Source organism: Pseudophryne corroboree, chromosome 1 (genome assembly GCF_028390025.1).
Source record: "Pseudophryne corroboree isolate aPseCor3 chromosome 1, aPseCor3.hap2, whole genome shotgun sequence".
Taxonomy (NCBI): Eukaryota; Metazoa; Chordata; class Amphibia; order Anura; family Myobatrachidae; genus Pseudophryne; species Pseudophryne corroboree.
Genome location: NC_086444.1, coordinates 733,624,163 through 733,646,383, shown reverse-complemented (window position 1 = coordinate 733,646,383; position 22,221 = coordinate 733,624,163). Strand labels below are relative to the sequence as shown.

The 22,221-nt window shown below is 45.8% G+C and overlaps 1 protein-coding gene across 1 annotated transcript in view; it reads left to right on the top strand.

The window, feature by feature from the left end:
- The window catches only part of RAB3A (RAB3A, member RAS oncogene family), a 162,081-nt gene that overhangs the window by 39,011 nt on the left and 100,849 nt on the right, over positions 1–22,221 (top strand). Inside the window, exon 2 of the mRNA XM_063916132.1 lies at positions 7,603–7,830. Coding sequence (XP_063772202.1) covers positions 7,603–7,830 — 228 coding nt within the window. The remainder of the gene's footprint in view (positions 1–7,602; positions 7,831–22,221) is intronic.

Below are 22,221 nucleotides of genomic sequence, written 5' to 3'. Positions count from 1 at the left end.
CCGGAGCCACGCCGTCACCCCCTCACAGAAGACAGAAGTCGGGTGAGTATGAGAAGATCAGAAGACTTCAGGACGGCAGAAGACTTCAGTGACGGAAGGTACAGCACAGCGGTAACGCTGTGCTCCATGCTCCCACACACATCACCAGCGGTATATTACTGGGTGCAGGGCGCTGGGGGGGGCGCCCTGGGCAGCATGCTCCTGAAGTTTTTTAGTGCGGCAGATGATTGTGGGTGCCCCGCACCGACTACAGACCCCCGCCGGCATCTTTTTACATTTTGAATTTGGCGGGCCGGAGCGCGCCGGAAAGGGGGCGGAGCTTCGGTCCGCAGCTCACCGGCGCCATTTTCTCTGCACCACGCGGCTGAGGAATGAAGACGCTGCAGGGACCTCCACGCTTCCAGTTTCTCCAAGTAACGGGGGGCTTACTCTGTGGGGGGCAGCAGTGTTTGGTGCTTATTTGTATATAGGCAGCGCTGGGTACATATATCGTTTTTACGATATATGGGCGCTGGGGGGGGGGTGAGCTGGCATACTCTCTCTGTGTCCTCTGTCTGGGCTCTCTTGTAGGCCTGTCACCTAGAAGGGACGTTCTGGGTGTTGGAGTGTGTCGTTACTGTGTGTCGACACGTCTGAGGCGGAAGCTTATTCTTCAGAGGCGGTTATTGGGGGAGTGGATGCAGAACTAGAATTGGGAATGTCGACGCAGCCGACACCAGATTACTAGCATTACTCAGTACGTTAAACTTGAGTGTAACTTCGTTATCAAGAGGTTAGTCAAGTCTGAGGAACAGACCCGGGTGTGTAAAAAGTCCATGAAAGAGGCTGTGTCTCAGGTTTAAACCCCATCTGGGTCCCAAAAACGGCCATTTAATCAGGTGGGAGATACTGATACCGACACGGACTCTGATTCCGAAGTCGATTTCACTGAGGCAGCTTTACATCCACGTTTAGTTAAGATGATGGTGGCTATAAAAAATGTGTTACACATTTCTGATGAACCTGCGGTACATGTTCAAGGGAAAGAAACCTGAGGTAAAATTTCCCCCCTCTCATGAAATGAATACTCTTTGTGAAAGAGTCACCGGTTAAGAAATGGCAGATTTCCAAGAGAAATTACATGGCGTATCCTTCCCCCTATGACTGGGAAAAATGGGAGACATCTCCAACTGTTGATAAATCTCTATCCCGTTTGTCTAAAGGGGTGTTTGTATAAAACATGATAGGGGAGATACAATTGTTTATGGATGCCCTGTCGGCATCAACGGTATTGCCTGGGTAATAAATTATCTCGCGGATCTGGCCTAGTACCTGTAAATATATGTATAGGTATATGGGCGGGGAGTGTCATCAAAATTGTATTTGTATACTTCCCTCAGACCCCTCGGGGTTCCGTTATTATTATTTTTATTTTTTGCCAACTTACGATTAATTGCTGTCGACATTTACTAAGTTTCTGTCGACCATACCGTTCCTGGTAGATCCACATCAGGGGCATGTCAGTACAGGGTCATACACATTTGCAACACATTACTGTCACTAGGGACCTGACAGGTCTGGACAATCCACTTGCGTATGGGTTATATGTATATATGTAGATAAAGGTTTATACATGCATGGTTAGGATATATGTGTTTTATTGTGTATGACATGATGTATATCCATGAATGCTGAATTAATGGTATTCTTATCATGTGCTGGTCGCTCTGTTGATTACGCTCTAGATTGGCCGTGACGAGTTGGTTTCGATCCTCTCAAGGAGTCCGAATATTATTCTCTTCACAACGGGGAGAGAAAATTATGACAGTCAACTCCTGGTCGACGCGGAATCTAGTCGCAAAGGATCATACACAGACAGCTAAGTGAAAATGTATTTCTATACTTTGACCTTATTTGCATTCTATGCACTTGAGGGAGTGTTGTAGTCGGGTAAACATCCGATAGAATATCCTACCCAGAGTGGGTAGGCTTGTCTATATTTATTTTTTCCTTATAACATTACAGCAGGCTGCCACGGGACAGCAGGTGGTGTGACCGGGAAAAAATTGCGGAGAAGGTCTCCGGGAGATGCTGGTGGGAGGTATACAGCTGGTTGGTGTGGCCTCTCTTCAGTCAATCTCGGCGGTATTCGCTGGTAAGTCTAAATTCGTGAGTTAACCTACTTCACAACGGTTGGCGACGCATTCTTTTGTGGGATGCAGTCGTTTTCACCGGTTCGATACCGTTCTTTTTTCCTTTTCTCTGTAGACAGTGGAAGGTGAAAAGGTAAGTGTTCTGCAGCCTTGTTAGGTTTGCAGAAGTGGAAGTAGTTTTCTGTTTCCACTACATACACCACTTGTCGCTGAGTCTATCTGACTGGTCCCCGCTCCGGTGACCACTTGTCTACTAATTTTCAGTTAGTCCAGGAATAGACTAGGACCTGTGAGTTATTTATAGAAGCCAAAGGGGAACATTCTGAGTTGCGGTTGTTTCCCCTTGCTATTTTTTCTAATAGTTCTTGCCTTTCCCCCATGGAAGGGGAGGTAGCACACGACGCCATACAGAGGTGCGTCACGTTCAGGATATTGTCTGGTTGTCCCTGTAAGAAGGTGCATATCATTGTTTATCTCTGACTGTTCTTCGGAGCAGGGATTGGCCTGGTGTTTCCGACGACGCAGATGTCTGAAGTGGGTTTCAGAGTTGATACTGACCGGTTAAGGTTCGGTGTGTTTCCTGTGGAAAGAGGTCTGAGGATCCAGAGTGGGATCGGCTTTGAGGTTAGACCTCATCAATAAGTTCCATTAATAAGGCAGATGGATGCGGCATAAGAAGCCTTTTGCGGTGAGCAGGTCTAATACCAGAACGGGTTTCATGGGACCAGTTAGAAATGTGGTCCGGGTCTCACCTGCGCATGCACCGGACTATAATCAAAACGGTCAGGACGTCGCTCCCGTGCTGTCTGCTCGGTTCTTTCCTTCTAGAGGAATGAAGGTTGGGGATCCAGGTTTAGATCCTGGTGTCCGTACATTCAGATCTCCGAAGCTGGAGAGCAGTCCTTTGCAAGGGACGTATTTCCAGAGGATGTGGTCAAGTTGGGAAACTTGTCTGTTGTAAGTTTTCTTGAATTAAGAGCTATTTTAGGTGAACATATTCTTCGTGTTCTGCCCGTGTTAATTCTACCAGACGACTTGTCCGCAATGGCATAAGTAAGCCGCTAGGGCGGAACAAGGAAAAAGCGGAACTGACAGAAGATGCATAGTTTGCAGTTGAGTGGGAAGTCTGGTGAACGCTATATTAGCAGCTTTCGTTCCGGAGGCAAACGACGGAGAAATAGATTTCCTCTGCGGACACGATATCTAGCCGGGAAAGATTCTGTCATCATCGAGATGCTTTCCCAGACGTGACAAGTCTTTGTGGAGTGTCGCAATTGGTCATGTTGGCGTCTCTCTTCAACGAGAGGCCTCGAGGTGATTGTTCCAGGTTAAGGGACACTCAAGATATAGCAGTAGACATCCTCGTGACACCGTGGGTGTTTTTAGTTGGTCTAGGTGGCCTCTCCATTTTCACCTTTCTGACGGTGGTAAGCGTAAGATGATCTGAGGCTCCGATGATCCTCTTAAAATACGGTTTAGCCAGCGAGGGTTGGCTATCCAGTTTTTCATGATTTACTCATAAGAAATTACTGCCCTCTTCCTTTACGTGAGGTAATGTTACAACAAGATCAGGGCGTGTATTAGGACGTACCGCGGCTGCGTCTGGCGACGGGACGGTTGAATGTCATGTCCTAAGTCGAAAGGTTGTTCCCAGTGAAGTAGTTTCTTCAATTCTTCAGGCTACGAAAGAACTGACGGCACAACGTTTCCACCGTTGTTGGAGTAATTATGTGTCTCGGTGTGTATCCAGGAAGGCTCCTTGGAGGACTTTCAGCTAGCTCGTGCTTAGCCATACAAGCTGATGTGGAGGAAAGCCTAATAAGTTCCTGTATGAAATTTCTCTCTTGGAAAGTGGTCAGGCGATTGACTTTGACGTCCGCAAGGCGGGTGTCGGAAGTGGTGATTTTGCCTCACGAGCCTTGTTTGATCTTTCAGGTGGATAGAGAAGAATTGAGTTCCCGGTTGGTACTTCTACCAAGAGTGGTTTCTGGTTTTCACTAAAATCGGCCTATGTTGATGCCGGGGGTTACTTAGGCATTAGCCGGTTCAAATTCCCTTGGTCTAGCCTGGGATTTGAGTATGTAGGTCATCAATTTGGCTCCGTTTGGAAAAACAGAGGCCCTGTGGGTCTGGTATGCTCCCATATTGATTTGGGAGACTGTTTTATACAGTCGGTTACATGCTGAATCTGTGATGAAGTTTGGCATGTTCGGTCTAAGGCTGCTTTGCCGTCACCAAGGTCGGTGGAGATTTCTTCTTGTGGGAAGATGGGTTTTTTCTTGGGCGGATGCCCGAGGAGTCTCGGCGATTCAACTTTGCCGAGCGAATTCTTGTTCAAGGTCAGACGCTTTTACTATGCTTTACAAGTTTGATACCCTGATTTTGGGGACCTTCTGTTTGCTCACTTGGTGCTGCAGAGTTGTCCGCACTCTCCCGCCCGTTTTGGAGCTTTGGTATAAACCCCATGGTCCTTTTGGAGTCCCCAGCATCCTCTAGGACGTATGAAAAAATAGGATTTTGGTACCTACCGGTAAATCCTTTTCTCTTAGTCCGTAGAGGATGCTGGGCGCCCGTCCCAGTGCGTTCTGTGTCTGCAGTTATTGCTTTTGGTTACACCCTGGTGGTGTGTTTTCTCTGTCGGGCAGTTGCTACTGTTGTTCATGCCATGGCATGCGGGGTCTTAATTTCGCTTATGTGGACACACGGTTTGTGTTACATATTTTCTCAGCATGTGGCTGTGTTTTGCTCATGCCGTTGCTTAGTATTCTGCTGAATGCCACGTTCTACGGTGTGTTGGAGGTGTGAGCTGGTATAACACTCACTGTGTTTGTAACAATAAATTCTTTCCTCGAAATGTCCATCCCTTCTGGGCACAGTTTTATAACTGAGGTCTGGAGGAGGGGCATAGAGGGAGGAGCCAGTTCACACCCAGTATTAAGTCTTTTTAGTGTGCCCAAGCTCCTGCGGATCCGTCTATACCCCATGGTCCTTTTGGAGTCCCCAGCATCCTCTACGGACTAAGAGAAAAGGATTTACCGGTAGGTACCAAAATCCTAATAATATATATATATATATATATATATATATATATATATATATATATATATATATATAATCTATCTCTACTGTATATACAGGTTGAATATCCCATATCCAAATATTCCGAAATACAGAATTTTTTGAGTGAGATAGTGAAACCTTTGTTTTCTGATGGCTCAATGTACACAAACTTTGTTTAATACACAGTTATTAAAAATATTGTATTAAATGACCTTCAGGCTGTTTGTATAAGGTGTATGTGAAACACAAATGAATTGTGTGAATGTACACACACTTTGTTTAATGCACAAAGTTATAAAAAATATAGGCTAAAACTACCTTCAGGCTGTGTGTATAAGGTGTTTATGAGACATAAATGCATTCTGTGCTTAGACTTAGGTCCCATCACCATGATATATCATTATGGTATGCAATTTATTCCAAAATATGGAAAAATCCGATATCCAAAATACCTCTGGTCCCAAGCATTTTGGATAAGGGATACTCAACCTATTATATATATATATATATATATATATATATATATATATATATATATATATATATATATATATATATATATATATATATATATATATATATATATATACATATACACACACACACACACACACACACACACATTATATATACTTCCGGTCCCGCCGAGGTACCCCACCTTCATGCAGGTCCTACACTATCACAGAGTCTCAAAAATTAGGACCTGCATGAAGGTGGGGTACCTTGGCGAGCGGTATGCAGGCTTCCGTGCATTGGCCAATTCACTAACTAAACCCCCATCATTTATTTATTGATGTTGTGAGGATAAGTGAGCTTGCTATGGTGAGTGCTGAACTTTCTGTTTGTATATATTTGGGTTGGTGGCCATGGGCTGCATGCACCCCACCCTATGAGTGGTGAGTGCAGATATTGCACCCCGCCTCTGGGGTGGCGAGTGCTGTGGTTTTCTAGATTTGTATGTATGTATGTGTGTGTATATGTATGTGTGCGTGTATATGTATGTATGTATGTATGTATATATATATATATATATATATATATATATATATATATATATATATATATATATATATATAATATAAAATTCAAAAATAAATATATCATTGCACAACTCTTAAAAGAAAAAAAAACACAAGGCTGCTGTTGCTTCTCCTATGGACATTCATGTGTAGTTTGCTTGTGTAGCATGGGTTAGTAACCCCGTGGATCTTTTTATGTTAGTCCCTGAAGGAAAAACTGCAAATATTGTTTACAAAGATAATTTTGTGATCAATGTATTCAATATTAATCACAATATTAATTCCGCTGAGCAAATAGAGACATCCATGTGAGCGAAGCCGTGGCAAACGCTAATATATATCTAGTACATATATGTAATAAATAAAACAGCTCAGTACATATTCCTAGAGAATAATAGCTTGGAACACAAATAGAGTGGACGGGTAACTTCCTTTATATCAGGCTAATGGTGCCCATACACTTGTGAGATAATCGGTACTAACCTTCGATTTCGACCGCATCTGTGAGAGAAATCGGGGGATTGTATGCACATTTTAGGTACCTTGAGACGCGATGCGCGGGCACGCTGCTCGAATCTCGCGTCTCAAGATAGTATGTGCTGCAGTTAATATTTATCGAATCGCAGTGCGATTGCATGTGTTTTTAAAACCACATGAGATATATATCGCACTGTAATGTGCGATGGGCACCCGCCGGGAGCTGCCAGAAGCCGCTCCCACTCGGCTGTGACATGCCCATCACGTAATTACCATGCGATCTATCGCATGGTAATCACTTTGGCAGTTCAGGTGCGATGCCCTGCGATGTCGCGTCAAGGGGCATCGCACAAGTGTATGGGCACCAACACCTCATGGTCACACATCTGAAAATGTAATTATTGGAGATTAGTGGTCTCTTACATTTAATACAATATATATTCTGTGTTGACTCTCCTTTCCTAGGGAAAGAACTTGCAATGTTTAATTGACACATTATGTGTTATAAGATCCTGTTACGCAAGTAATCATATTCTCCTGTTACTGGTTTCCAAAGGCAAGCTATAGTTAGTAAAATATGGCTCTAAAAGCTGCTTAGACAAATAAAACATGAGGTAGTTATTTTCATAAGGGCATATAGTTTTGTTTTTTGTTTTCTTTGCAATAATTCCATTCCATTTGTATTTGACTAACAGGTTTATAGCTGCCAGCCTGCTTCCTTTTATAGTGCATGGATCATAGTCTGATGGCGTTGTGCTCTAATAGCCATATTGGCATAAACCACAAATCATCTGTTTAAGTATTAGTCAGTATAATGTTCCTGTTCTCAGATAGGATGTCTGGTTGCTATAGCACTGAGCCTGCACATCTCCTGCCCTCCCACTCATATACGGTATGTGTCTCTCTCTATACAGATGGCATCAGCTACAGACTCTCGTTATGGGCAGAAAGAGTCCTCCGACCAGAATTTTGATTACATGTTCAAGATCTTAATTATTGGGAACAGCAGCGTGGGCAAAACCTCCTTCCTATTCCGATATGCGGACGACTCATTCACCCCGGCATTTGTCAGCACGGTGGGAATAGACTTCAAAGTGAAAACTATTTACAGGAATGACAAAAGAATCAAGCTGCAGATCTGGGTAAGATTGTAATTAGCCAAGTAACATCTGTATCTGCTGTACCTGCTCATTATCAGTAAATGCATCACGCTGGGTTTCTCTGTACTACTGTCAGCGTTGCAGTGTTAGGATATTGTCTTTTTATTTGTTCTAGGTTTGTTTAACAAGGGTAGTATTCGGTATGCCGGCTGTTGGGATCCGGGCGCTCAGTATACCTGCACTGGAATCCTGACACCCGGCATACCGACAACTATTCTCCCTCTTGGGGGTCCACGACCCCCCTGGAGGGAGAATAAATAGCGCGGTGTGCTCGCCCAGTTACCGGCATGTCGGTGGTCGGGATCCGGGCGCAGGGATCCCGACCTTCGGCATAACATACTACACCCGTTTAGCAAAGACTGTGGGCGGGATGTACTAAGCGGAAAATGCGGTAAACTCCCTGTTTACCGCATTTTCCTGATGTACTAACCCCCGACCGGCAGGACAGCGCCGCGTCGGGGTACGCCAGCTTTAGCTGGCGTACGTCCATAGAAGCCTATGAGCTTCTCTCCGCGGCGCTGTGTGAGGATCCGATCGGATCCCTCCCAGCATGCCCTGTTGCCGCCCCCGTCACCCCGCGCATGCGCAGACTGACTTCTGGGGCCGAATCCCGGAAGTCAGGCTGCCGCTGCGCATCGCGGAGGACAGCTCTTATCGGAAGAGCTGTCCTCCGCAATGCTGATCGCATATGTTAGTACATATGCGATCAGCATCGTGGCGCAGGGAGGCGATGGGCGGCGATGTACATTAGTACATCCCGCCCTGTATGTTTTATTTTAGGAAGCATCAGTCGTTAGGGTATGTTCCATGTTGAATTGTGTGAGAGAAGATTTGAACGGGTCATGCTCCAAACACCTTCCCGTCTGATACTGTGCAAACCGATGAGATCCTAATATATTTTGGTGGTGCTGTTAATCAAACATTAAGAGGTTTGCTCAAGAAGTGACATACTGATATACATTACATATACTTGTACCGATGTGATGTTAGGAGCTCAGCAATCCTTTGATTACAGGCAGAGCTGCACGGATAATATCTATACTCCATTTCGTTGTAAGCCTGCCGCAATGAAAAATAGTTACACTTGTGTTAATTAGTGCAAGTGACCATGCAATATCCAGTGGTAGCAGAACCACTGATATCACTTATTGTTGGCGTGTTTCGTCATCCACCGTGACTTTGTGAAATGAAGACTGACCGTGTTTCCAGCATCCTTAAAAAGCCTGTAACTAATAAGCTAAAATAATTCAGCTGTATCTGTTTGGTGTACGTGGTCAAATTGTCACAATTCATTTAAGATTCGTTATCGGAAGTTTTAAGAAATGCCAAAAGAAGACTTATTGCTGCAAAATGGAACAAGGATAATGGAATAACAGTTGTGTAATATAGTTCTGTTGTCTTCAAATACAATAATTACAAGAAAAAAAGATCACATTAACACATAAGGAGATAATAAATGATACTATTTTGTTCAATTGAGAAACAAATAGATATATTCTTCTTTTCTGAAAGAAACCTGGCACCAGCAATTATAGGAATTTGTACAGCTCACAAAATTTGTTAACTGGCCCTCCTTTTATTAACATTAATGGTGTTATTTATCAAACCTTCTCAAGAGTACCAGTGGAGGAGTTACCCATGGTAACCAATTCGTTACTTTTTACGTTCTGAGGAATGATAGCCAGGATTTAATTGGTTGCTTTGAAAGAGAGCCACTTTAGATTTGACAAGTCTCCCCACAAGAGTAATAGGAGCTTTTGGCAAGTTAGACTTTTGGCGATTCACTTTACCGTGTTGATGTACAATAGTAAAGGACTTGGCTGTTGCGATTGAGGTAATTTAATTTTAACATCTGATAATTTGCTTAAACACCTGGAAGATGGCAGTAGACTTGTGTATGCCAAATACTGATGTAACGCTAAACTTTTATATTCTCTCTGGCAGTAGTCAAAATATTACAAATATATTTGACCTTATGAACAAAGAATGTGTTTGCTCTTTATGAACACCTCTGTCATTTATAAACGGCAGAAAGTGATTTATGCAGGACAAGATTATTTTTTAAAATGAGCTGAAATGGTTCCCTGCTTTGCCAAAGCCTGCAGAGCCTTTCTCCCCAGCATCAGTGGCGGATTTCCCGCTAGGTACAAACCTGGAGGCGTCACAGCAAAGGGTGGTGGGGGGGGGGGGGGGGGGGGGTTGCGGGTGGCGATTTGCATGTAGGAGAGGTTAGGGCTACTTGCCCAATTGCTTTCTAGGGGCGGGCTGGTTCCTAAATCTACTTCTGCTCCGCATGTTTTAAAGATAGTCTCAATGTTGTCAGGTGTCGGGGGTTTACCTCCGGGGTCCAGGGGTTTGCCTGTCCGGCTCCTAGCGGTACTGCATGGCTGTGGTTGAGGCATGGCGGGGCTGGCAGCGGTGACGGTGCAACTGCTGGAGAGGCGGAGATGGGGGACCTGGTGGTTAAAAAGGCATGCTATTGTGTGTCTGCAGCACTGGAAGCCGCCATGTTGGAGACCAAGATTCTCTGTGATCAATTGCCGAGTTCAGTGGTATGCTCAGTCCAATGGGAGGCAGCTTCCTCTTACAAAAGGGGTCGGCCCATTCTAGCATGCTGCCAGTGCTTTGTGTTACTGCCTAGAGCAGAAGCTCCAGCTCTAAGCTCCCACAGGTACCTCCTGTGGTTTTTCCGTGATCCAAAAGGTCTCCAACTCTGAAGTGCAAGTCTGCCTGTCATTTCCACTGCATCTCTGCTGGAAGTTCCTCTGTTCCGCAGCTGTCTGCCCAGTGGGCGGCACCCCTGGGTGTCCTGCAACCATAGAGGGCCTCCCCGATCATCCGCAGTGCTCTTCAGCCATGGCTATTCAGCATCCATTCTTCAACTGTGATATCCATTGTTCTTCAGTCACGTCACCGCAGCATTCATTTTTCAACAGTAATATCCAGTGTTCTACATTCAGGTCGCCACAGCTTTCATTCTTTAACAGTATTATCTAGTGTTCTTCAGTCACGTCACTACAGCATTCATTCTTCAGTAGCCAATTACAGTGCTCTTCAGTCACGCTTCCTCAACATCCTTTCTTCCGCAGCATCATCCAGTGTTCTTCATCCACGCATCATCAGTATTCAGTCTTCAGCCGTGTTCCTTGAGTTTTCCAGCCATGTTGCTTCAGTGTACATTCTCTCCGCTCCTTACAGAGTATTGTAGCCTAGTTCTTAATGTTCCGTTCTTCAGTTATTCATCCTTGAACCTCGAGTTACATGAGAAGGAACTACATCTGACCTCCTCAATTCCCCCCTGCTCCCGGAGCCACTCCTCCAACAAACGCCCAGCCTACGGATTCTCAACACAGGATACATTGGGATATGGTGGAGCGACAGCGGATTTGCACCAAACGGTAAAAGCTTTTCGGCCTCCCAGCATGCAAGGGGCCTGTCCATATAACCCGCCTCCTGGCTCAGGCAAATTCGTTTTTTGTTTGGTGCGGCAGGAGCCGGACCATGGTCAGAGGGCTGCTGTTTTTTTTAGCAGCCATGATCTTTCTTATTTTATTTTTATAGTCTTACTATTTTTTCCGAGTGATCTTTCTAAAAATCGTCTTATACGTACCTTAGAAAGAGTCGCTCCAACAACTCCCCGCCGGTTGGCGACAAAGCTTATCCACGAGTACAGTGCTGTTTCGGCGGGCGTTTGTGTCGGATATACTAGCAGGTCCAGCAGACGTTACCAGGCTGTGGCCGGAGCACAAGGAGAAGGTAAGACATCGGTTCCACTTAGTCAGGAATCCATAAAGGTTATGGCTGACTTCCTTTAGAGTACAAGTGTCAGAATTTGACTTTATGGTTCCAAAAAGAAAATTGTTAACCTACAGGACGTGCACACTTTTTTCCAAGGAATGCTACACATTCAACCTCCTTTTGTTTTTTCTACAGTGCCTTGGGATTTAAGTTAGTCCTAATGGCCCTTTCGGTTGTCCCATTTGAACCACTTGAATATAGGTCTTAAATGGTTGACAGCTAAAGTTCTCTTTCTACTGACTTTTTGCTTCAGTTAGAAGAATTTCAGATTTAGGGGCATTTTTATGCCATCCTCCTTTGCTGAATTTTTTTATCCAGATAGAGCAGTTCTTCAAACCAAATCTGGGTATCTTCCTAAGGTGGTTTCGAAATTCCATCTTAATGAAGAAAATGTAGTCTTGGTCTTCTAAGAGCCGGACTTTGTTGCGGGAGATGCAGCGTTGGACGTAGTCCGTGCTTTAAGGATTTACGTTGACCATACCAGTGCCATCAGAAAGACAGATACTCTCTTCATTCTCTATGAATTTCACAAGCGAGGATGGTCTGCGGATAAGCAGACACTGGGGAAGTGGCTTCGGATGAAAATTTCAGAAGCATATTCTCAAGCTGATCTCCCTGTTTCCCTCTAATGTCTCTGCTCACTCTACTTGTAAGGTAGGTCATTATGGACAGCACAATGTGTTGTTTCAGCAGAATAGATATGTTAGATAGACACATGTTCTCCATTTACACATTCATTAGACATTATACCTTGATACCTTTGCCTCTCGGGATGCTGAATTCAGGCAAAGGATTCTCCTGTCTAATCAGGAGCGTCCCAACCACTAAATTGCTTTGGGACATCCCAGTGTATCCTGTGGATACCCTGTGGACCCTGCAGGAGAAATATATGTTATGGTAAGAACTTACCGTTGATAACAGTATTACTCCTAAGCCCACAGGTTCCACAGGGATCCCACCCTGACACACTTGATTTGAGGATGCTTTTACTCGCTAACCTCTTCCATCTTGTCCGTAAGGGTGTGCATGTGTGTTTTTCTCGCCTGATTAGGGCTCTACATGATGCTCCTCCCTTGAGCTTTGGAAAACAACTGTTTTGCCTGAGCCAGGAAGCGGGATATATGGACGGGCCCATTACATGCTGGGAGGCCGAAAAGCTTTGACTGTTTGGTGCAAATCCGCTGTTGCTCCACCATATCCCAATGTATCCTGTGGAACCTGTGGACTTATGGTAAGAACTTACTGTTGATAACAGTATTTCTCCTAACGTATATTTCTCTAACGTCCTAGTGGATGCTGGGGACTCCGTAAGGACCATGGGGAATAGACGGGCTCCGCAGGAGACTGGGCACTCTAAAGAAAGATTTAGTACTACCTGGTGTGCACTGGCTCCTCCCTCTATGCCCCTCCTCCAGACCTCAGTTAGAATCTGTGCCCGGCCAGAGCTGGGTGCTTTTAGTGAGCTCTCCTGAGCTTGCTAATAAGAAAGTATTTTAGTTAGTTTTTTTTTATTTTCAGAGAGCTTCTGCTGGCAACAGACTCTCTGCTACGTGGGACTGAGGGGAGAGAAGCAAACCTACTAACTGCGGCTAGGTTGCGCTTCTTAGGCTACTGGACACCATTAGCTCCAGAGGGTTCGAACACAGGATCTTAACCTTGGTCGTCCGTTCCCAGAGCCGCGCCGCCGTCCCCCTCGCAGAGCCAGAAGTCAGAAGCCGGCAGAAGCAAGAAGACATCGAAATCGGCGGCAGAAGACTCCTGTCTTCACATGAGGTAGCGTACAGGACTGCAGCTGTGCGCCATTGCGCCCACACTACCCACACACTCCGGTCACTGTAGGGTGCAGGGCGCAGGGGGGGGGGGGTGTGCCCTGGGCAGCAATTAGGATACCTCTTGGCAAAAAGACACATATATACAGCTGGGCACTGTATATATGTACGAGCCCCCGCCATTTTATTACACAGACCTGGGACAGAAGCCCGCCGCTGAGGGGGCGGGGCCTTCTTCCTCAGCACTAACCAGCGCCATTTTCTCTCACAGCTCCGCTGAGAGGAAGCTCTCCAGGCTCTCCCCTGCAGTATCAAGGTAGAAAAAGGGTAAAAAGAGAGGGGGGGCACATAAATTTAGGCGCAAATTATCATAAACAGCAGCTACTGTGTAAACACTAAGTTACTGTGTAATCCCTGGGTTATATAGCGCTGGGGTGTGTGCTGGCATACTCTCTCTCTGTCTCCCCAAAAGGCCTTGTGGGGTCCTGTCCTCAATTGGAGCATTCCCTGTGTGTGTGCGGTGTGTCGGTACGTTTGTGTCGACATGTTTGACGAGGACGGTTACGTGGAGGCAGAACAAGTGCAAGTGAATGTGGTGTCGCCGACGACTGCGCCGACACCTGATTGGATGGATATGTGGATGGTGTTAAATGATAACGTAATCTCCTTGCATAAAAGGTTGGATAATCAATCAGGGTCTCAACCCGTGTCTGATTCTACAGCTCAGAGGCCGTCAGGGTCTCAAAAGTGCCCACTATCGCAGTTGGTTGACACAGATGTCGACACGGATTCTGACTCCAGTGTCGATGACGATGAGGCAAAGTTGCAGCCTAAAATGACTAAAGCCATCCGATACATGATTATAGCAATGAAGGATGTATTGCACATATCGGAGGAAAACCCTGTCCCTGACAAGAGGGTGTATATGTTTGGGGAGAAAAAGCAAGAAGTGACTTTTCCCCCTTCACATGAATTAAATGAGTTATGTGAAAAAGCGTGGGATTCCCCTGATAGGAAAGTACTGATTTCCAAAAGATTACTTATGGTGTATCCTTTCCCGCCAACGGATAGGTTACGCTGGGAATCCTCCCCTAGGGTAGACAAAGCGTTGACGTGCTTATCTAAGAAGGTGGCCCTGCCGTCACGGGATACGGCCGCCCTAAAGGATCCTGCGGATAGGAAGCAGGAAGGTATCCTGAAGTCTGTTTATACACATTCTGGTACTCTTCTGAGGCCAGCAATTGCTGCGGCCTGGATGTGTAGTGCTGTAGCAGAATAGACGGATACTCTGTCTGAGGAGTTAGATACCCTGGACAGGGAGACTATTTTACTGACCCTAGGACATATCAAAGACTCTGTCCTATATATGCGGGATGCCCAGAGGGACATTTGCCTGCTGACCTCTAGAATAAACGCAATGTCGATTTCTGCCAGAAGGGTCTTATGGACTCTGCAATGGACAGGTGATACCGACTCTAAAAAACACATGGAGGTGTTGCCTTATAAGGGTGAGGAATTGTTTGGGGACGGTCTCTCGGACCTAGTTTCCACGGCTACGGCTGGGAAGGCAAATTTCTTGCCATATATTCCCTCACAGCCAAAGAAAGCACCGTATTACCAAATGCAGTCCTTTCGTTCACAGAAAAGCAAGAAAGTCAGAGGTGCATCCTTTCTTGCCAAAGGCAGGGGTAGAGGAAAAAAGCTGCACCATGCAGCTAGTTCCCAGGAACAAAAGTCCTCCCCGGCTTCCACTAAATCCACCGCATGACGCTGGGGCTCCACAGGCGGAGCCAGGATCGGTGGGGGCGCATCTCCAAAATTTCAGCCATCAGTGGGTTCGCTCACGGGTGGATCCTTGGGCTATACAAATTGTGTCTCAAGGATACAAGCTGGAGTTCGAGGAGACGCCCCCTCACCGTTATCTAAATCGGCCTTGCCAGCTTCCCCCAGGTAAAGGGAGGTAGTGTTGGCAGCAATTCACAAGCTATATCTCCAGCAGGTGGTAGTGAAGGTTCCCCTCCTTCAACAGGGAGGGGGTTACTCTTCCACCATGTTTGTGGTACCGAAACCGGACGGTTCGGTCAGACCCATTTTGAATTTAAAATACCTGAATATTTATCTGAAGAAATTCAAGTTCAAGATGGAATCGCTCAGGGCGGTCATTGCAAGCCTGGAGGAAGGGGATTTTATGGTGTCTCTGGACATCAAGGATGCGTACTTACATGTCCCCATTTATCCACCTCATCAGGAGTACCTCAGGTTTGTGGTACAGGACTGTCATTACCAATTCCAGACGTTGCCGTTTGGCCTGTCCACGGCACCAAGAATATTTACCAAGGTGATGGCGGAAATGATGGTGCTCCTTTGGAAGCAAGGGGTTACAATTATCCCATACTTGGACGATCTCCTCATAAAGGCGAGGTCCAGGGAGCGGTTGCTGATCAGCGTAGCACTCTCTCAGGAAGTGTTGCTACAGCACGGCTGGATTCTGAATATTCCAAAGTCGCAGCTGATTCCTACGACGCGTCTGCCCTTCCTGGGCATGATTCTGGACACAAACCAGAAAAAGGTGTTTCTCCCGGAGGAGAAGGCTCAGGAGCTCGTGACTCTGGTCAGAGGCCTCCTAAAACCAAAACAGGTATCGGTGCATCACTGCACGCGAGTCCTGGGAAAGATGGTGGCGTCATACGAAGCCATTCCCTTCGGCAGGTTCCATGCGAGGATCTTTCAGTGGGATCTGTTGGACAAGTGGTCCGGATCGCATCTTCAGATGCATCGGCTGATCACCCTGTCCCCGAGGGCCAGGGTGTCTCTTCTGTGGTGGCAGCAAAGTGCTCACCTCCTCGAGGGCCGCAGGTTCGGCATACAGGACTGGGTCCTAGTGACCACGGATGTAAGCCTCCGAGGATGGGGGGCAGTCACTCAAGGAAGAAACTTCCAGGGGCTGTGGTCAAGTCAGGAGACTTGTCTGCACATCAATATCCTGGAACTAAGGGCCATATACAACGCCCTGAGTCAAGCGGAGCCTCTGCTTCGAAACCAACCAGTGCTGATTCAGTCAGACAACATCACTGCTGTGGCCCATGTAAACCGCCAGGGCGGCACAAGAAGCAGGGTGGCAATTGCAGAAGCCACCAGGATTCTTCGTTGGGCGGTGAATCACATACTAACACTGTCAGCAGTGTTCATTCCGGGAGTGGACAACTGGGAAGCAGACTTCCTCAGCAGGCACGACCTCCACCCGGGAGAGTGGGGACTTCATCAAGAAGTCTTCACGCAGATTGCAAATCGATGGGAACTGCCACAGGTGGACATGATGGCGTCCCGTCTCAACAAAAAGCTAAAAAGGTATTGCGCCAGGTCAAGGGACCCTCAGGCGATAGCTGTGGACGCACTAGTAACACCGTGGGTGTTCCAGTCGGTCTATGTGTTTCCTCCTCTTCCTCTCATACCAAAGGTGCTGAGAAGTGTAAGAAAAAGAGTAGTGCGAACAATACTCATTGTTCCGGATTGGCCACGAAGGACTTGGTACCCGGAATTGCAAGAAATGCTCACAGAGGACCCATGGCCTCTGCCTCTCAGACAGGACCTGTTACAACAAGGGCCCTGTCTGTTCCAAGACTTACCGCGGCTGTGTTTAACGGCATGGCGGTTGAACGCCGGATCCTAGCGGAAAAAGGCATTCCGGATGAAGTTATTCCTACGCTGATAAAGGCTAGGAAGGACGTGACAGCAAAGCATTATCACCGTATATGGCGAAAATATGTTGCTTGGTATGAGGCCAGGAAGGCTCCTACAGAGGAATTCCAGCTGGGTCGATTCCTGCGCTTTCTACAGTCAGGAGTGACTATGGGCCTAAAATTAGGGTCCATAAAGGTCCAGTTTCGGTCCTATCCATTTTCTTCCAAAAAGAACTGGCTTCACTGCCTGAGGTTCAGACGTTTGTTAAGGGAGTGCTGCATATTTCAGCCCCCTTTTGTGCCACCAGTGGCACCTTGGGATCTTAACGTGGTGTTGAGTTTCCTGAAATCCCACTGGTGTGAGCCACTTAAGACCGTGGAGCTAAAGTATCTCACGTGGAAAGTGGTCATGCTGTTGGCCTTAGCTTTATGTGACCAGAATGTCTAGAGTCAGGAAGACTGACTCGCTGTTTGTCCTGTATGCATCCAACAAGCTGGGTGCTCCTGCTTCAAAGCAAACTATTGCTCGCTGGATCTGTAGCACGATTCAGCAGGCTCATTCTGCGGCTGGATTGCCGCATCCAAAATCAGTGAAAGCCCATTCCACAAGAAAGGTGGGCTCTTCTTGGGCGGCTGCCCGAGGGGTCTCGGCATTACAGCTTTGCCGAGCTGCTACTTGGTCGGGTTCAAACACATTTGCAAAGTTCTACAAGTTTGATACCCTGGCTGAGGAGGACCTTGAGTTTGCCCATTCGGTGCTGCAGAGTCATCCGCACTCTCCCGCCCGTTTGGGAGCTTTGGTATAATCCCCATGGTCCTTACGGAGTCCCCAGCATCCACTAGGACGTTAGAGAAAATAAGATTTTACTCACCGGTAATTCTATTTCTCGTAGTCCGTAGTGGATGCTGGGCGCCCGTCCCAAGTGCGGACTTTCTGCAATACGTGTATATAGTTATTGCTTACTAAAGGGTTATGTTATGTGGCATCAGTTGAGTGATGCTTGTTTGTTGTTCATACTGTTAACTGGGTAAGTTTATCACGAGTTATACGGTGTGATTGGTGTGGCTGGTATGAGTCTTACCCTGGATTCCAAAATCCTTTCCTTGTAATGTCAGCTCTTCCGGGCACAGTTTCCTTAACCGAGGTCTGGAGGAGGGGCATAGAGGGAGGAGCCAGTGCACACCAGGTAGTACTAAATCTTTCTTTAGAGTGCCCAGTCTCCTGCGGAGCCAGTCTATTCCCCATGGTCCTTACGGAGTCCCCAGCATCCACTATGGACTACGAGAAATAGATTTACCGGTGAGTAAAATCTTATTTTAATGTGTATTCCCAAACCCAGAGAGCTGTCCACAGTTTTTTTTTTTCCCCTCCACTCTGGAGATCTGTGAAGTGTTGTAGTGAGTCTGCACTTTTTTGCAGACTGGGACGAACTCCAGTTAATTTCTTAACATAAAAAATAAATAAAATTGCTGCATTTTTTTCTGCATATCTAAACTAACCCATACAGATAATCAGAACTGCAACGCTTGGTAGCCGTGGCTTGAGCCTTAGCATAATTAAACTTTCTACTGTTTAGGGAGACCCTTAACATTCGTTTAATGGTCTCCCTAAACAGTAAAAAGTTTAAGTAAAAAGTATTCCTTCGCAGGACAAACAAACACGAAGGGACTGATTCATGTTTGTACAGTAAGTAAAGCAAAAAAGCAAGCAACTGGGCAAAACCATGTTACACTGCAGGTGGGGCAGATGTAACATGCAGAGAGATTTAGATTTGTGTGGTGTGAAACTGAAATCTAACTTGCAGTGTAAAAATAAAGCTGCCAGTGTGTATCCTGGACATTAGCAATATAACCCCTCCCAAATCTAAATCTCTCTGCACGTTACATCTGCCCCACCTTCAGTGCAACATGGTTTTGCCCAATTGCTTGATAATTTGCTTTACTTATAAATATGAATCGGGTCCTAAAGCTGGTAGAAACACACAGTAAATGACAGCGGGTGAAAATTGGAGGTAGCCTCAGGCTTTAACGCCAGTGGTTATTCAGTTAAACTCCTGGTAGCCTTTATGATGCATGTTAAAGTAGCAGGGTTAAGGGGCATTTAAACAGATTTGTGTGATAACATGGTTGCGGCACCTGTCAACCCACTAGTTATCGGGGATTATTTTTTTTACCCGTTGAGGCAGGTGAAAGAAAGAATACCTTTAATTCCTGGCATCTGGTCTAATTGGATACCCCTGGGGGAACAATTAGCCCATGGTAATCTACTGCGGCTATCTCCCTTAATATTTTTATTTTAGTATATAGTATATTTTACCTATAACAAAAAAAAGTGTGTGGTGCCCCTCAGTTGGTAAAATCATATTGGATTTAAGGGAGTGGTAACCTGGGCAGATCTGTGAGTTTCTAATAATGCTAAATACCTCCCAACAGTCACAATTCCAGCGTGACAGTCCAGCTTTTTGGCACTCTCCCACCCACTGGACAATGCACATCCGTTTTTTTTAAAACCCCGTTTGTGTTGTAGTTAAGATTGTTGTAAGATTGTTTTTTGTTTCTGTATACAGTACCTGTGAGCACGTTTATGCAGGTATGTGTTTACTCTCTGTTCCCCACACAAGTGATACTATTTGAACAGCAGGAAGTGCTCAGCATACATCTGCATACTATTCCTCATTTTCCATTTACTGAATATTTTTATTAGTCAAATATTGCCTATTCCTAAGTACATACAGTAGGAGTAACTTTAAAAACATAAAAAAGCCCTGCCATAATACACTATTATTGCATGGCCATACTGGACTTACAAATATGTCCTCCTAACCTCAATACGCCATATATGGCGTGACACCCCAGGCATGTCTGAGCCACAACGAGCAGCATAGTGACCTTTTCTTTACATTTTGTGTCTTATTCGCATTGCAGAAACATCACTCAATCTGTATTATAGATGCTAAGCTGCGACTTAAGGCTGCACAGAAGTAAGTTTTAAACATGCACAAAGTCTCTGTGGACGCTGCAACGTAGCACTTGTTATCCGTGACGTGAGGTCATACTACAGTACACTCCACAGTTTTGACTATAAAAATTATTAGAATAATACAAAGAAGATATTTAGAACGGGTGTAGTATGGTATGCCGGCGGCCAGCATATCTGCACCGGCATACAGACAGCTGGGCGAGCACAAATGAGCCCCTTGCGTGGCGAGCGCACCCATTTAGAACTTATATAATCTTTATATTATTCATATCCTCTTTGTATTATTCTAATAAATTTTATAGTCAAAACTCTGGAGTCACCATCAAATCATATACACTGTATATGTGTATGTGTGTGTATGTGTAAATCTGGCTCTGATTTTAGCCAGTGTCTCATCAGCCATTGACCTCACCAGACCTCACTGCTTCATATACAGTTACAGACTCATTTTCACACCGATGTACAATGTCACTCATCAAAGTGATCAGTGCTGTCTAGCTAAATCCTTTAGTTGCTTCTAGTTATTTTATTTGTGAAAATAAAATGCACTTTTTCAGTGAATAAGACGCACAGTCGAGCAGTCACGGACTTGATGCGCCAAGAGGGGCTGCTTGGCGCAACAGGGACCAAGATTTATGAGCAGAGCCGGCCTTAACCAATTTGAAGACCTAGGTGAGATTTTGGCTGGTGTCCCTTAGCAATGCCGCTAGCTCCGCCTCTGACCCAGCACCCCTCTCCCAGCAGCCAAGATCAGAGCAGCCAGCAACATCCATCACCCTTTACCTGGTTGTCTACTCTGAAAGCTAAAAAGCTTTTGTGATCTTCCAAGGCACATATTGCCCCACACAGGGAAAAAGCAAATGCATTGCTCCAACAGGACAAAATTAAAACAGTTACCATCATCCTTTATCCACTGATATAGAGTGCTTTCCACTGCCCTCACTGACTGCTCCCAGCCTGGCCATTCCCACTGCTGCCAGCTCCCTGGTGTATGAGCTGCCCAATTGGAACTGAGAGCTCCGATTGGAGTAGTCAGTCCAAAGCAGCAGAGCCGCCATCCAGTTGGGTGCCCCGACTGCAAACCTCTGCCACCCTTAGGTATTTACTTAGTTTGCCTATGCCTAGGCCTGCTCTCTTTGTGAAGACCCATCTGAGCTCTCTGGCAGTGGCCTTATGCCAGGTCAAGACTTGTATTTGTTAAAAAGATGAAAAACATTTTAATAAAATTTGAATTCACTGACACATTTAAATAATACCTATTACCTGATTAAGGGATCTATTTACTAAGTGGTGGAGAGAGGTAAAGTACCAGCCAATCAGCTCCTAACTGCTATGTTACAGGTTGTCTTAAAATTACAGTTATGAGCTGGTTGGTTGGTGCTTTGGGGTCTAGTCATGAAGCAGTGAAATGTGTGGAGAAGTTGTTCATGACGACCAATCGGCTGCTATGTATACTTTTATAGAGTGCACTTTATAAATGTTACCTCAACACTGATTGGTTGTCTTGGGCAGCTTCTCCACTGGTTCACTTCTCAACTCTTTTCACTGCTTCATGAATAAACCCCTATATCTTTCACAATTGTCTCTCTTTCCAAAGCTTAGTACATAGACCCCCTAACATCTGCATCCATTTGTATGTGGACACATATAATAGTAATCTTTTTATACTGGATTTTATAGCATTTAGAATAATTGTGGGGAGGGAGGGCCTTCTAAATTTTGTTGTTAATAGCCACGTTATATTTATAGTTGTATAAACTTCTGTAACAAATATATCTGTGTAAAAGCTGGCTCTGATGAGATTACTTCAGTGTTCATTAGAAAAACTTGAATAAGTGCTAATGCAACAATTATAGGGGAATTCAAGTGTTATTCCACCCCCGATCTCCCGTCTAAAGTGATGGGAGATTGCAGGGCGATATTCAATTGGGTTCACTACGGTTGGCCGGCGGTCGGGCTCCCGGCGACCAGCATCCCGGCGCCGGGAGCCCGACCGCCGGCTTACCGACAGCTTGGCGAGCGCAAATGAGCCCCTTGCGGGCTCGCTGCGCTCGCCACGCTACGGGCACGGTGGCGCGCTACGCGCGCCACACTATTTTATTCTCCCTCTATGGGGGTCGTGGACCCCCACGAGGGAAAATAATTG